Source organism: Metopolophium dirhodum, chromosome 1, assembly GCF_019925205.1.
Source record: "Metopolophium dirhodum isolate CAU chromosome 1, ASM1992520v1, whole genome shotgun sequence".
Lineage (NCBI taxonomy): Eukaryota > Metazoa > Arthropoda > Insecta > Hemiptera > Aphididae > Metopolophium > Metopolophium dirhodum.
In genome coordinates, this window is record NC_083560.1 from 8,550,477 (window position 1) to 8,567,696 (window position 17,220).

Here is a 17,220-nt window from a genome sequence, read left to right on the forward strand (position 1 = left end):
TATTTATTACCTACCCTACATAAATCTGATAATAATAAAAGATTGGCTACAAATTTTAGTGTTAAACACTTACAGACTACGAATTCGGGATTTGGCTACCTGGTATTCTGTTAGATTAACAAGATTTATAATATGAGTTTAAATCATACCAAAAATATTTAATGTGGGTATAATATCTTTAATTACTAATAACTATAAATTGTGTTGGTATAATGATTACTCTTAAATAAATATTTACGATAAAAAAAAAAATAATGACTTAAATTCAATCTTTTCGTTATATTTTATTTACAATAAAAATTAAACATTATTGTCATCTAATATAGAGTAGATCGGTACCCACTTGATTGGTTTTTAATAGGTGTTTAAAATAATAATATTATATTATGAACTACAAATTTAAAAAAAGGTGGGTAAGTGGATGTCGCTCTGCTGTACAGCAGGTTACAAGTCGGTCACTGTAATGGATGGTGTTAAATTTGAATTCAATGATATAATATCATTGTATAAGGAAAACGATTCTGAGCGAAAATGGTCAATCAGCCATAATATTACCAAGTATATTTGATGATATTATTGTGAATAAAGTAATTTATATATAACCTATTTACGTGAAGCCTTGTTTTAAATTTTCAATCCTTAGTTATAAAAGTTGAACGTTGAATGAATAACTATGAATGCTTATAAAAAAAAATTATGCATATGTATTTTTAATATTTTTCAACTGCTATTAGAACGATATATCAGGAGCCTTATATTAAATTTTCACGCTTTGTTACCCAACAAATAACTTTTATTGATATTTATAGAAAAAAAAACTAAAAAAATTGAAAATTGACAATGTTTGTCAACAGCTCAAAAAGAGTCAAAATATTTTATAAATTTTATGGTATATAGAAAATGCCAATATAAACACTCGGTGAAAATTTCAAGTATCTACAGTCATTCGTTTTTTAATTACAATAAAATAAGAAAATTGTTACACGAGAAATCGAGTGAATATCAAATGTTGTAAAAATATAAATTTCTGACGCTCATAAAAATTTAAATTAAGTTTCTTCTAGACATTTTTTTTTTTGATAAAGGTAGACAAACTTATGAGTAATCTTATATTACATTTTCAAATCTTAGATTTAAAAAGAAAAATTTTTATGACTTCTCAACTCATAATAATTTGCTAATTTTCGTGATTTTTCCGTATTTTGTCAAAATTTGAACTTTAAATGCTTATAAACAAAAACTGTGACTAAGGATTTTTAATTTTTTTCAAATGTCATTGTAACAATATAGTAGGAGCCTTGTATTCAATTTGCAAGCTTTTTTACCCAACAAATAAAATTTTATTGATATTTGTAGAAAAAAAAACTAAAAAAAAAAATGAAAACTGAAAATGTCCGGAAACAGCTCAAATTAAGTCAAAATATTTGGAAAATGTTATGGTGTATAGAAAATGCAATTATAAACATTCAGTCAACATTTCATGTACCTACAGTCATTTGTTTTAGAATTGCACCGAAAACCAAAATCGATTTTCTCGAAAACAGATTTCGCGTAAATATTCCCGTTTTTCCTTAATTTTTCTTTTGAAAACTACTGAGAAATTTTTACTTTTGACCCCCCCAAAGTACCAACTAGATTCACTTTCCTATCAGAAAAGTTACCGTTGAAGAAAATCCAAGCACTTTTACTGTCCTAAAAGGTGAGGACAGACACAAAAAAAAAAAAAAAAATAAAAAAAAAAACACACATCATTGTAAAATCAATACATTCATCGCTTCGCTCAGAATCTAAAATATTATCCGATATTGTGAGTTGGTATGCATATATAATATATATATAATTTACGTGTCTCCTTCACCGAGCCACGTTACGTTGAAAGCCCATAGGTGCAAAAAATAATTCAGAGAAGTTGACTGATAGACGCTCGTTCCAAGTAGGTACGTTTTATTGCAATATAGTAGGTAGTTATTGATTGTTAATGTATAAAAAAGTCATTGGGTATTTAAATGTGTTCTTGGACCGTGGGAAGTTTGGTGAGTTTCAAAACGGACCCCTGCAGAAACTAGTTGGTGACCCCTGTCGTATAAGAACAATAAGTTTAGTAATTACAATATCTCTAAGCATTGGCGTAATTCTATTAAATTTTAGCAGGTGCACAACTTTTATTGGTCCAATCATCGTAGAAACAAATTAAGTCTTATTTAAACCCAATTGTTTTGCTTGGGTGCACTAGGTATATATTTTAGATTCTGAGCAGAGCGATGAATGTATTGATTTTACAATGATTACGAAAATGTTATGGTGCACATAAAAATTGCTAAAATAAACATTCAGTGAAAATTTCATTTATAATCATTATTTTGTTTAGAGTTACACTAAAAAACAAAATTAATTTTACCAAAAACTGGTTTGGCATAAAAATTTCAGTTTTTTCTTAATTTTTTGTCTGTTTTTCCTTACGCTTTTGAATATTAAAGTACCAACTAAATTCACTGTCCTACTAGAATAGATGCTGTTGAAGAAAATTGAAGCATTTTTATTGTCCCGAAAAATGATGAAAAAAAATATTATACATAATAATAACAGTAATAAAATGTGATATTTATATGAAATGAAAAATGTTATTTTGGTAAATTTATTCTATAATCTATGATAGCGACACGGCTATCCGTTATAAATTATAATGAATTAGTAATAAAAACATAATTATTATATAAGTTATAACTTCGTTTTATTATTTGTTCAGTCATGTAATCTTTTATAAAAAGTTTGACAAATCAATGAAATAATATTTACTTTCATAGGTTTAAAGTTCAGCTTCTACAGGTGCAAAAACATATCTTTGCTACACAATACCAGGGTGTGAAAGTGCACCGTCATGCACCCCCGTAATTACGCCACTGTCTCTAAGTATAAAATATATCGTAGGTATGAATTAAATTATTTAGAGAAATTAATTTTTCTTCTATGCTTTGTATAATACATTATGACTTAGTTACGAATTATAGTCATGATTAATGTTTAGGCTTAGAGTATATTATACCTACATACTAATGTGAAGAAAAAATGATGGCCAGTTATTAAAATCCATCCTACTTACCTACTTGGCTACTCGTTTAGTAGGTATACCGTATACCAGTTAAATTAACCACTGCCATTGCCCTCACATCACGTCGACGCTATATTCAACTCAATTACTAACAGCTATACTGTCTTAAAGTATAAAGTTGTTAAAATTAAATATTTCTTACCTGATAGTTTATAGAATATATTGACATGTTGTCATTCTGACCATCGGCTGGAAAATAAAGGCTATTCAAAACTGTTTCCTCATTATTCATTTAAATTAAATAACATTGCACATTTGTATTAAAGACAAAAATGAACAATGGGCATAGGCGTAAATAGTGCTTGAAATTTAGGGGGGGGGCTGTAGCTCAGGTCTATACTTGATACTCTATTATGATGCTTTTAAATTGAAGTAATGAAATCAGTAGTTTTGGGGGGCCTATAGAAATTCTATGGGGGTTAAGCCCTCCCAGCGGGACCGATTTGCGCCTATGGCAATGGGTTTGGTCTACCCAATATAATATATTATGTTCTTCCGTCGTCAACCATAATATTATGTTGAATGCGGCCAGGATATAGCTTGGAGTAATTACCGTCAAACGGCTGAACTTGGTCAGTTTTAAAATTCTATTGTAAATAGCTTTAAGATTAATTTTATTAATCTAGACGCATTTTCAATGTAACATTTTTTTTTAGTTAAGGTTGATTTATTGATTTCTGTTGTATTTGAACCATACAAATTATTCCTTCTAAGGTTTATTTTTATTTTAGTAGGTAGGTACTATATTTTCTTATGCACAACCTATTTTATCAATTAGTTAAACTAACTCGGGGCAGTATATTAAATTTTTTAAAAATACTAGTCAATTTTATGAATTTAACAAATATATTTTGTACCTGCAGGTGGCTGGTGAGTATATATTAACATAAAAAAAAATAAAACATAATTGCTGACCAATTAAATAAGTAGGTATTATAATATGTAAATAGCATTAAAAAACAGGGTTGAATAACAGTGGCCCAAATTGGACTGAATGAGTAAAACGTAATTTATTGAAATGTATGCAGGATTTTAACACTTTATAATATAGAATAGTAAATTTAACACACATCTGAACATATATTTTAGATTTTGGGCGAAGCGATATGTATGCATTGATTTTACAATGATGTTTTTTTTTTATTTTTGTGTCTGTCATCACCTTTTAGGACAGTAAAAATGCTTGGATATTCTTCAACAGTAACTTTTTTGATAGGAAAGTGAATCTAGTTGGTACTTTGGGGGTTCAAAAGTAAACATTTCCTAGTAGTTTTCAAAAGCGACGTGAAAAACAAAAGAAAAATTAAGGAAAAACGGGAATATTTACGCGAAATCTGTTTTCGAGAAAATCGATTTTGGTTTTCGGTGCAACTCTAAAACAAATGACCGTAGGTACATGAAATTTTGACTGAATGTTTATAATTGCATTTCCTATACACCATAACATTTTCCAAATATTTTGACTTATTTTGAGCTGCTTCCGGACATTTTCAGTTTTCATTTTTTTTTAGTTTTTTTTTCTACAAATATCAATAAAATTTTATTTGTTGGGTAAAAAAGCTTGAAAATTTAATACAAAGCTCCTACTATATTGTTACAATGACATTTGAAAAAAATTAAAAATCCTTAGTCACAGTTTTTGTTTATAAGCATTTAAAGTTCAAATTTTGACAAAATACGGAAAAATCACGAAAATTAGCAAATTTCTATGAGTTGAGAATTGATAAAAATTTTTCTTTTTCAATCTAAGACTTAAAAATGTAATACAAGATTATCCATAAGTTTATCTACCTTAATAAAAAAAAAAAAATGTCTACCAGAAAGTCAAATTAAATTTTTATGAGCGTCAGAAATTTATATTTTTACAACATTTGATATTCACTCGATTTCTCGTGTAACGATTTTCTTATTTTGTTGTAATTAAAAAACGTATGACTGTAGATACTTGAAAATTTCACTGAATGTTTATATTAGAATTTCTACACGCGATAAAATTTTAAAAATAATTTGAGTCTTTTTGAGCTGTTTACGGACATTCTCAGTTCTCTATTTTTTTAGTTTTTTTTTTCTATAAATATTAATAAAATTTTATTTGTAGGGTTAAAAAGCGTGAAAAATGTATGCAATGCTCCTGATATATTGTTTTAAATGCAGATAAAAAAATTAAAAATTCATTGTCACAATTTTTTTTATAAGCATTTAAAGTTCAAATATTGACAAAATACTTAAAAATGACGAAAATTTGCAAATTATTTTGAGTTAGAAATTCATAAAAAATTTTCTTTTTAAATCTAAGATTTGAAAATGTAATACAAGATTATCCATCGGTTTGTCTACCTTTATCAAAAAAAAATGTATGTTACAAGTGGGTCACTGTAATGGATGGTGTTAAATTTGAATTCAATGATATAATATCATTTTATAAGAAAAACGATTCTGAACGTAAACGTTCAGACAGCCTATGACATTAGTGCATTACCAAGTATATTTGATGATATTATTGTGAATAAAGTAATTTATATATAACCTATTTACTTGGAACCTTGTCTTAAATTTGCAATCCTTAGCTATAAAAGTTGAACATTTTATAAATGTTTAACTACAAAATAATTTTTACATTATTAAATTTGTCAAAATTCGATCTTTAAATGCTTATAAAAAAAAATTGTGCCAATGCATTTTTAATATTTTTTCAACTGCTATTATTACGATATAATCAGATATATCAGGAGCCTTGCATTAATTTTTCAAGCTTTTTTTACCCAGAAATACAACTTAATTGATATTTATTGTAAAATGGAAACTGAAAATGTCCGTAAGCAGCTCAAAATAAGTCAAAATATTTGGAAAATGTTATGGTGTATAGAAAATGCTCTAAATAAGGCTCTTAATATTATGTTTCAAAGACAGATAAAAAATATTAAAAATTCACAATTTTTTTTTATAAGCATTTAAAGATAAAATATTGACAAAATACGTAAAAGTGACGAAAATTTCCAACTATTTTGAGTTAAAAATTCATAAAAAATGTTCTTTTTAAATCTTATATTGAAAAATGTAACACAAGATTCCTCATAAATGTCACTACATTTATCAAAAAAAAAAAATGTCTACAAGAAAGTCAAATTAAATTTTTATGAGCGTTTGAAATTCATATTTTTACAATGGTTGCGCCGCTGCCGATCCTACGAGTATGGCGGTTATCGGCAACGACTCGGATAAAATAATACTTTGTAGAATTTTACATACATAAATATAATATAATACATATATGAAGAGTTATAAAACTAAGAATTTCACTGTAGATATATTATGTGTTATGTTTTAAATGCCGCGTACCTAAACATTTTGAAAGGGACAATTTGTAAATTTATGAACTGTAGAGTGACCGAACGTATTGGACAAAGTTTGCTACCCGAAAATAGTGTCTATGGTCTATAGATAAAAAATAAACTTCGCTTCACTCAGAAATCAGAATCTAAAAAGGTGGGCAAGTGGATGTCGCTCTGCTGTACAGTAGGTTACAAGTGGATCATTGTATGAGAAAAACGATTCTGAGCGAAAACGGTCAGTCAGCCTATGATATTACCAAGTATATTTGATGATATTATTGTGAATAGCCTAACCTATTTACGTGAAGCCTTGTTTTAAATTTTCAATTCTTAGCTATAAAAGTTGAACATTTTATACATTTTTAACTACTAAATATTCATTAAATTTTAAATTTGAAAAATTAGAACTTTTAATGATTTAAAAAAAAATTTGTGCTTATGTATTTTTAATATTTTTCAACTGCTATTGTAACGATACATCAGGAGCCTAGCATTACATATTCGCGCTTTTTTACCCAGAAATACAATTTTATTGATATTTATAGAAAAATGGAAACTGAAAATGTCCGTTAAACAGCTCAAAATAAGTTAAAATATTTTCAAAATGTTATGGTGTATAGTCGTATAGAAAATGCTAATATAAACAATCGGTAAAAATGTTCCTACGGTCATTTGTTTTAGAGTTGCACCAAACAATTGAACATCTCTCAATATTAAGTATATTATATATTATATTTTGTCGAAAGGAAATTTTATAATTTTAATCCTCTAGATTGTGATACTGTCGATTTTTACGTACCAGAACTCTAAAATTTTAATTTTCACCGACCGGAACGGACGCAAAATTTATATTACGAACCGGAACGCTGTTCCGGTCCATTTCGAGCACTGCCCCCTAGCCCATAGTGAAATTGCAAGTTCAATTAAAGCATTACATGAATATCTGCACTGCAGGATTTTTTTTAGTGTAGAGTGAGACACATTTTGTGCCGTGAAAATTGTTACTTTGTGCAGTGCAAAAAAATAATTTCAGGATATTTATTGTATATTATAAAATTATACCTACTATTATTTGATGTAAAAGTTTAACACAAAAATTAAAAAAAAGTTACCTAGTCAATCGATTGTTTTTATTTTTATAAACGATTATTATCACAAATTACCTATTACAAGTAAATATTACTTATATATTTACAAACAAAATTTTAAAATTATAATTTACAATACAAATAGAGCATTAATATAAAATGATTTATTTGGTATATCACGGGTTATATAGTCCGGATTTATATGTTTTATTTAAGGTATTGTTTCTGAGTATATGCATTCTTCTGAAAGGTAAAAAATGTAGATAGTACAGTAGACAGTACTATAGCCGGCACAGTTCACCAGTCCGTAGGGTAGACAAAATATGCCCCACAATAATCCAAAAGTGGGAATAAGTTTGTGCAGTCAGAAAATAACATTAAAAAAAAACACTGTTACACTGTAAACGTTTTTAGGAAATGTTAGATTGTCAGGACTTGCTTTGATGTTAAATTCATAGTAAGATAACATTAAAATATATTTTTATTTGTATATTGTATATTATATGTCATAATTCTAACTACCTACCCAGCTCCCTAAAATATGTATAGTTATATGGTTATGTTATAACCGTATAGGTAGTTATAGTCGTGCTATGCTTGACTAGTGATATATTGGCCCATAATGAAAATAATTCGTATATACGCCACTGAAGGGGGCGTAGGTATACATTATTAATGGGGGGGGGGAGGGGGGTTCGACTTAAACTACATTTTTATTCGAAACTGTAAATGTATAAGATACGTGTGTCGCGAGTAAACTCAAAAATGATAGGAATACAAAAAAACCAAAATACAATAAATACGTAAACATTTAAATTATAAAAATTAATAAATTACCGGCTTTGGCTGTAAAATAATATTAATTAGTTACACGCAAACTGAGGCCTGAGACAACTGCAATGCGCAACAGCTCCACGATAAATTACCTGATTCTTATACTTCTTATACTTCTTATCATTAAATTCTTATACTATTATTATCAGTATTGCTGGTACGGCCGTATGCGTCGTGGTTCAAAATAAGATACGGGCGTCGGGCACTCAATTTTGTGGTTAATATTACCCATATATATATAGCTATTACAATATTGAATATAACATTAGATATCTATTTAGATAATCGTTATTTTTCGTAACAAACGCGTACTTATTGTAACACTGTATTACAAAAATATTGATCTTTGGTCTTGATTATAATTTAGCAATACAATAATCGTTTTCTTATGTTTAACTTAAAAGTAATTGTTGTTGTTTGTAGTATCTAGTATCTACATGCAATTTTTTTTGATTAGTGATAAAGCTTTATAACTCGAATTAAAAATACTGATAGATAGTCATTGACGTAAAATTACTATTTATTATTCATTGGCAAATAGAATTAATTAAATTTAGGAATATCTTATATTTGGCACTAAGTGTGAACTATATTTCAATATTATTTTAAGAACTTAGTCAAGTGATTGACACTTTGGTTTAAACATAAAATGTGTTAAAAGTTATCAGTTTATATTATAAAATAAAGTTTTATATAATATACAATTTGAAGTTTAAACTGCCATATTAGTTGTATGTAGAGCCTTACACGAGCACTGAGCATACATCCACCACTAATAATTAATATTTATCAACTGTGGTTGGTATAATTATACAAATATGTTAAGGCATATAAATTATAAAATATTTTGTACTTTGGTTTTTGTAAATCTGTAATCTTATTTCTATAATAATTGCACCTTACAATAGATGGGAAAATACTATAGTAGTTAAATTACAATAACGCATTGATGTCCTCCATTTTGGTCATCCCTATTAGTATTATTAATTGTTTGACAGCATAATAGTGAAATCGTATGATATATTATATACAATTTAACTGTGCGTTAATTTTGACACAAACTTCTAGAAACCTGTCAATTGGGATCAATATTATACTAATAATATGCGTTTAGGCGGAGCGAGTCGGACTTGCACATCAATCCTCGTGACGCTCAGATTGCTGTGGAACAGGAATCACGACTCTAGACGGATACGCGGCGACTCGTCGCTGGCCCGTTGGTCTCTAGGTGTGCATCAAATGCCTGGTATAAACAAAAATAGGTCATGGTGGGGGGGGGGGGGGTGCTAACTTCAGTACTTTGCATGCCCCCTCCCCCTCATAATATGTAGCTATCGGTTTCAAGATGCTACCGTAATTTTACCGCCGCCGACATCGGGTTTCCCTATGATCAGGAAGTATGAACCCCCGAAAAACATGGAATACAGCCCAGGGCACTAACATGATATTGGACTTGGTTTGCTTACACGTATTACTAAAACGTTATTAGTGCCTATACTGACACGGTTTGCGGGGTGGGCCTGTTTACCATTCCTATTTCACATAATATGCCCTGGAGACGGTGTTCAAGGCTACAATCACCCTATTCGGCCAATTCACACAGTCACAAGGCCGTAATTGATAAACAGTTTCGGGGGGAGGGTCCTACATTTTTTTTTACTTGGATACTGTAGTCGTAACAATAATCATTTTTACGTTCAAAATATAAAAACTCTGGTTCTCCTTTTAAAAATTTCGGGAGAGTGGAACCCTCCGCCACCTGCAACGACAACAAATCACAGACATCAGCTGTATAGTAGGTATGTTGTATATTATAGAGATATCTGTGCAATAAATGCCGTATAATATTATTACTTCACCTGTACGGTTACAAACCGTACTTTGGTAATGCTTAGATACCGTTTTTTTGACATACGATAACGCGCGAGCGTCTAACGTTACTGACGTACCTATCGGTCGACTTCTCGGAATTATTTTTTTGCACCTGTGGGATTTCAACGTAACGCTCGGTGAAGGAGACGCGTATAAGTCATAATACATAATATATATTATGACTTATACGTCACTATACCATACTAACAATATCTGAAAATATTTTTGACCATCGGTGTAAATGACTTCGGTGGTCGTCGCATAGCGGTACCGAGCAATTGTTTATCCTGTGGCAGAACACAAGTGGTGCGCCGCCCCCTGGCTACATACTCACAGTTTTTAATATTTTTTAATAAGATTCGGGAAATAATCTAAAAAATGGTAATTAGGTTTAGAGCAAAACAAAAAATAAAATTTTTAGCCACAAGTATATAACTCTTGACTCCTTATATTATTATAATAGTAAACATTTTTAGTATACCTAATAGATTACCTAATACATTACCTTATACATTAGGTATTTCAAAATAATGATTAATAATAATAATAAAAAAAAAATAAAATAATTTTGTTTATAACCTTGCTTTTATGTCGGGAAATTTGTCAAGAACTTCTTCATAATTCAATTTACTGGCGATTTCAGTTTCTATTGAAACATATTTCAAAGGAATGTTTTTTTATAAACTTAACTGTCGTACACTCTGGAGTGGTTGTATTTATTCATCTTATTACCATTTTTATTTTCTGAATTTAAGCAAGTGAAATACAACAATCAACTGCACCAACGTCAGCTGATGCCTGTTTGAGTATAGTACACAGTTTGATGTGCCATCGACAAGGATGGGAAAAAGAAGCATTTGCCAAACGAGCCATTGAGTCACTGGTTAAAAAGTTAAAGGTAACTATTTAAGGGAAAATTAAAATTAAGTTTTGCTATTACCTGAGCTGCCTAATGTAAGTTGTAAATTTTAGTAGATGAGATCTTATCTAGATATATTATTATTCAATTCAATATATTCTTATAATTGTGTAGCTTATAAATAATTAATGTTTAACTAATTACTTAGGAAAAAAGAGAAGAATTAGATAGTCTTATTATAGCTATAACCACTAATGGTTCACTTCCAAGTAAATGTGTTACAATACAAAGAACATTAGACGGACGGTTACAGGTGAGTGATTTGAATTTTTTAATATCTTAGAATTTGACGATTGAAAAATTGAGTTTACTTGTAAATTTTATTGAATAGTTATTTGTTATCAGAAAAACCAAAATGTACTTGGTATTTGCAGGTTCTAATCATTATTTTAGAAATTAAATATCTCAATAATTAATTAATTACCTATTATATAAATAGTGACTATTATTTATAATCTAAGTTTTATTTTGTTATAGGTAGCTGGACGTAAATTTTTTCCACATGTAATATACGCAAGAATCTGGCGATGGCCAGATTTACATAAAAATGAACTCAAGCACTTAAAGTATTGTCAATATGCTTTTGACAAAAGACGTGATTCTGTGTGTGTTAATCCATATCATTATGAGCGGATTGTGTCGCCATGCATAGGTAATATTAATTATTTACTTATATTGTTATGATTATTTATTATGTCTAGTAACTATTTAGATTTAAGTGCTCTAACACTACAAAGTGGCACATCTACTAATGGTTCTGGCCTAAGAGATAAATATACAGCTGGTGAGGAAGGAATGTCTCCCTCGCCACCTGATTTTAGTCAAGTTAGCAGTGATGCATCTGGAAACAGCCCAGCTGCAATTGTACAACATCACTTACCTTCTTTATATCACCAACAAAATCCAGCCACTGATGTTTCTCAACAATCAACTGTCCCTCAAGCTGCTGGTAAGAATTAACTGTGGAAATATATTTAAATTCATAAAATATTAATTACATGACAATGATGAGTAATTGATGGATTAATATTTTCTATATTTCAAATATTTAGATATTAAGATTTATATTGAGATTAATTATTTTATATTTTAGAATTTTACTATAGTTTTGCATGTGTAGTCATTAGTAGAACATAATTATTTGTAGGAGATATTGGTTTGTTTGGGCTTACACTACAGCAGCAACAACGTCCTAGTCATCAAATTGATTTAAACTCTCAAGTACATGTTAAGACTGAATCATGTAAGAATTGGATTTCAGGTACACCATCACATATACCCTCCAATGGTAAGTTCCTTTACTAATAGTAAGTTAACGTGGGTACTGACATACCTAATATAAACATAATTAATAATTATTAAAATTAATTTATGAAATATTTACCTTATTATTTATTTTTTATTATCATTTGTATTAAGGTACAATTTTGGTTATATTTTTAAATTGTCTATTTTTTATCATTTACATTCTCTTGAGTTAACTACCTATCAAATATCTATTGATATAATTTTCAATGATATAACTACTTATATTATATGATTATTTATGTTTTAAACTTAAGAGGGCACTATACACTACACAGCCATTTGTTATCACTCATCACTGTCTCACAAGTGCGTAACAAAGCAAATTTACACTCAGCAGATCACGTTTAGCTCCTTTAGTTCAAAAATTAGAGTGAATCAACCTATTATGAAACCTATTATTACTAACATTATCTGTGTTTATATGTGGGTTTTTTACAATAGTTTAATTTTGTAGGAAGTTAAGTGTATATCAAATAGTTAAATTAATAATGCTCATAACTCACTTAAAATCTGAGTTATCTTAAAAAATACCCACATACAGACACAGAGAATGTTCTTACCGTCAAGTTTTTTAATAGGTCAATTCACTCTTATTTTTAAACTAACAGAGCTAAACCTGATCTGCTGAGCATAAACTGGCTATGTTATGCACTTGTTAGATGGAGACAACAGATATCTGTATAGCGTCCTCTTATGTGTCAGGATTTAATTCAGATTTTGAAAAACATTGACATAAAAATTGTATACTACAACAATTTTCCTTTATTTAATTATTTCTGGTATTTTTTTTTTTTCAGAAAGATTCTATCTGTTTTAATTAATTAATTTATAATATAACATTAATACAATAAAATTTTAATTTTAAGTTAAAAATACATTTAAAAAATTTGTTAGGAAAAATATTCCTTAAAATATTAGCTGCACTTTTTCTTAGTAATTTTTATTTTTATTCAATGAATATTGTTTATCACATCTTCATTAATTCAGCAAAATTATATCAAAAATAATTTTTCTTAAGAGTGCGCTACACCCGCATGCATTCTCTCTGTCTTACAAACTCATAACAGCAAATTGTATGCTCAGTAGGTTATGCATAACTCTGTTAGTTTAAAAATTAGAGTGAATAGGTTTTTTTTTTTATTTTAATTTTAATTCAAGAGTATTGAATAGAGTTATTAGTATTTCAAAATTGTAAATTGTTTGTACATTTTAAAATACTCAAAACTTTCTTTAAAATTAAAATCTAAAAAACAAACCTCTGAGGTTCACTAGATCAGTGGTCTTCAACCGGTGGGTCGTGACCCATTTTTGGGTCGCGAAAGCTTTACAATTGAGTCGCGATACGTCTTATTTTTAAAATAAAAATTAAGTTTAATCAGTGGTGGTTTTCCCGGGGAGGCAAGGTGAAAATAAGAGAAAATACATGATCAATATTATTTCAATTATAAAATATTGTGTGTTAATATTTTCAAATATAGACACTATTATAAAAGGGAAATAAATAAAATATATGTTTAAATTATGTATTGAATAGACTATGGAGTGTACCATGCTCGGTATCGGTCTTTAATCAAGACCGTGGTGCCCATAAGTAAGAGACTGGCCAGTGCCCGTGCACAACAGGCGAATATAATATTAATATTATACTGATATACTGTATTACTACATAGTACGGCTGCCCTTCCATGTGTCCAGTGTCAGCGGCGGCTACCCACTTTCACAGGAGGCAACTGCCGCCATCGTTATTGATATGTTACATGTGTAGACAAATTTGTGAATAGCACATGTGGAGACTACACATAACCGTAGCCTCCGTTGGAAAACGTCACAGGCTATGATTTGCAGCGCCTCAGTGGCTGACGATTAATCATTTTAGATTATACTCTATGGTTATAGAGTAAACATTGAGTATAATGCACGTTTTTACTAATCAGTTATTATCAATAGCAATGGTATAACAACAATAATATATTATGTTTATTATTCATACTATGAATTAAATTGTATTATTTTATTTTCTGTGTGATAGGTACTGTGAGTGTGAGCGCTTTGGAATTTATTATGTGAAAACATTCAAGGACAAACATCACATTCAATTTTTTGTGTCTTATTTTTATTTTATTATATTTTTTCGTTTGAATTCTTTACATATTCAGTTAATAATAATTAAATATTCTGCCTACTTAAATGTAATTTTTATTTATTCAGTTATAATAGGTAGTACTACTGTACAAAGCATTGAGCAATTTTAGCATTTTTACTGTTTTTATGCCAAGCATACGTAGGTTGCGAAAAATGTAGTCCTATAAAAGTGGGTTGCGAGTCCAAAAAGGTTGGAGACCACTGCACTAGATAATAATCTTACCTTTTCATTTTATAAGAGGTAAATTCTCTCTAAATTTATTAACAGCTATGCTTGATCTGCTGAGCGTTCAATTTGCTATGTTATATATTATGTTATATGTTTGTACGACACAGATAATGTATGTGGGTGTACCGCCCTCTTAAGGTTTTTAATTCATATTTTCTAATTTGTTTACATTATTTATCCTGTTGAATGTTTTTTTTTTATTTTTTATTTAAAAAAACAAATATACAATTATACATTATACATTTAAATTATCTATCTTCTGTAAGCTGTTCTTGTGGCGAAAATAGAGAGTTACAAATTAATACTCATACTTAAAAACTAAAATTATGTGTTATTATTTATTTTATTTGTTTTTGTAGTTAATGTTAAGTACTAGATATTATTAAAACATAGTTTAAATGTATAACATAAAGCTTTTGAATTTACATATCTATATAGTATATATAATAGAAAATATATTACTATTAAACTATACTTATTAGTTGTCTTACACTTTTGTGCCTAGTAAAGAATAGATAAATTAATAAAAACATTTTGCTAATTTTATAAATAAGTTTGTACTAATTTATAACCTTTTTTATTATAGAACCACCAAATATGCCATTACAAAATCTCAGTATGTTCCCAGTACAAGAGGAAGACATTTTACGTAATAATATTGTTCTTTAATACAATTACTTACAATAAACTGAGTAATATTTTTATTTAACATACAGTACCCAGTCAAACAACAATGACATCTCATAATTATCAAGGACCTACCGCCTCGATGCCTGGTACAATAACAGGTAATCGACCAGTACAAATTACACTTATACACATTTAGTGTAACCACCACATCCAACATTTACATTTTGTTTTAGAGTTATATTATATTTAAATATATCTTGAATGTAATTATATTGTTCATCTAGGGGGAACGTCTGAAATGGGATTGAGTGGTTTATTAACATCTCAGCCAGCTCCTGAATATTGGTGTTCAATTGCTTACTTTGAATTAGATACTCAAGTTGGAGAAACATTTAAGGTTACATCTAGTATCCCTCATGTCATTGTTGATGGTTATGTCGATCCCTCCCGTATTAATCGATTTTGTCTGGGAGCCCTTAGTAATGTTCAAAGGACAGAACAAAGTGAAAAAGCTAGGTAAAAATAATTAATAATATTAGTTATTAGTGTAAGCTAGTGATTTACAACATTAATAAATAATGGTCTTTACAGATTGCATATTGGGAAAGGTGTCCAACTAGATCTAATTGGAGAAGGAGATGTTTGGTTAAAATGTCAGAGTGGTAATTCAGTTTTTGTGCAGTCATATTATTTAGATACAGAAGCTGGACGAGCGCCTGGAGATGCAGTTCATAAAGTTTATCCTCATGCATACATTAAAGTATGTATTAAGTATATTTTGAGAACTGAAATATAATAAATTATTTTTTTGTTTTTATTGATATGATACATGTTTTAAATTATTTAGGTTTTTGATCTTAGACAGTGTTATAGACAAATGTGTGAACAAGCCGAAACAGCTCACAATGCAGCTGTCGCTCAAGCAGCAGCAGTTGCTGGACACTTAGCAGGACCCCATAGTGTGGGAGGTATTGCTCCAGCTATAAGTATGTTATTTTGTTATTCACTTAATGTATTACAGCTTATCATACAATTTATAATTATATTTTTTTACTTTTGTTAAAGGCTTGAGTGCTGCAGCAGGTATTGGAGTAGACGATTTAAGAAGATTGTGCATATTAAGATTAAGTTTTGTAAAAGGTTGGGGTTCCGACTATCTACGAACTAGCATTAAAGAGACTCCATGCTGGATAGAAGTATGTAGTTCTAAAATGATTATATTAAATTTTATGTTACGAAATAATAATATAACAAACAACTTTAATTGGTAATTACAATTATTATAAGGTTCATTTACATCGAGCTTTACAACTTTTGGATGAAGTGTTACACTCAATGCAAATAGATGGTCCATCAAGAGCTTGACTTTACCAGAAACTCCAAATATTCAAACGTAGTAACTAATGAGTTATCTTTAAGAAAAAATGGTTGCTTGTTGTTTGGTAAAACAACATTAATTTATCATGTTTTGGTGTTTTTCAAACATGAAATGTTTTTCTACTAAATGCCTTAGTAAAAATTATATAGTTTTTCCTGTATACATTTATTTTTTTATTTTTTTTAACACAATAGCTGTTTATAATCAAACATGGCCTAAATATTTTTAAATGTCATATATATTTAAGGTTACAATATACATCTACTTTAAATGTAGAGGAACAGGTTTCCATTATTATGAGTTATGACTATATTATATTTATTTACCTATAATTTGATTTTCAGACATTGTTTTTCTTTAAATTTATTTCATTTTACTA

General features: G+C 28.9%; 1 protein-coding gene across 1 annotated transcript; it reads left to right on the forward strand.

Annotated features, from left to right (window-relative positions):
• The first annotated feature begins 9,467 nt into the window (after window positions 1–9,467).
• LOC132945980 (mothers against decapentaplegic homolog 4-like) lies at window positions 9,468–16,968 on the forward strand. The gene is made up of 13 exons (XM_061015855.1): window positions 9,468–9,609; window positions 10,991–11,133; window positions 11,303–11,407; window positions 11,632–11,806; window positions 11,867–12,103; window positions 12,302–12,442; window positions 15,420–15,482; window positions 15,550–15,621; window positions 15,748–15,979; window positions 16,055–16,223; window positions 16,311–16,449; window positions 16,529–16,659; window positions 16,751–16,968. Exons 1-13 carry the CDS (start codon window positions 9,468–9,470, stop codon window positions 16,826–16,828), a joined length of 1,827 nt encoding a protein of 608 aa, XP_060871838.1. The 3' UTR covers window positions 16,829–16,968.
• The last annotated feature ends 252 nt before the right edge of the window (window positions 16,969–17,220 follow it).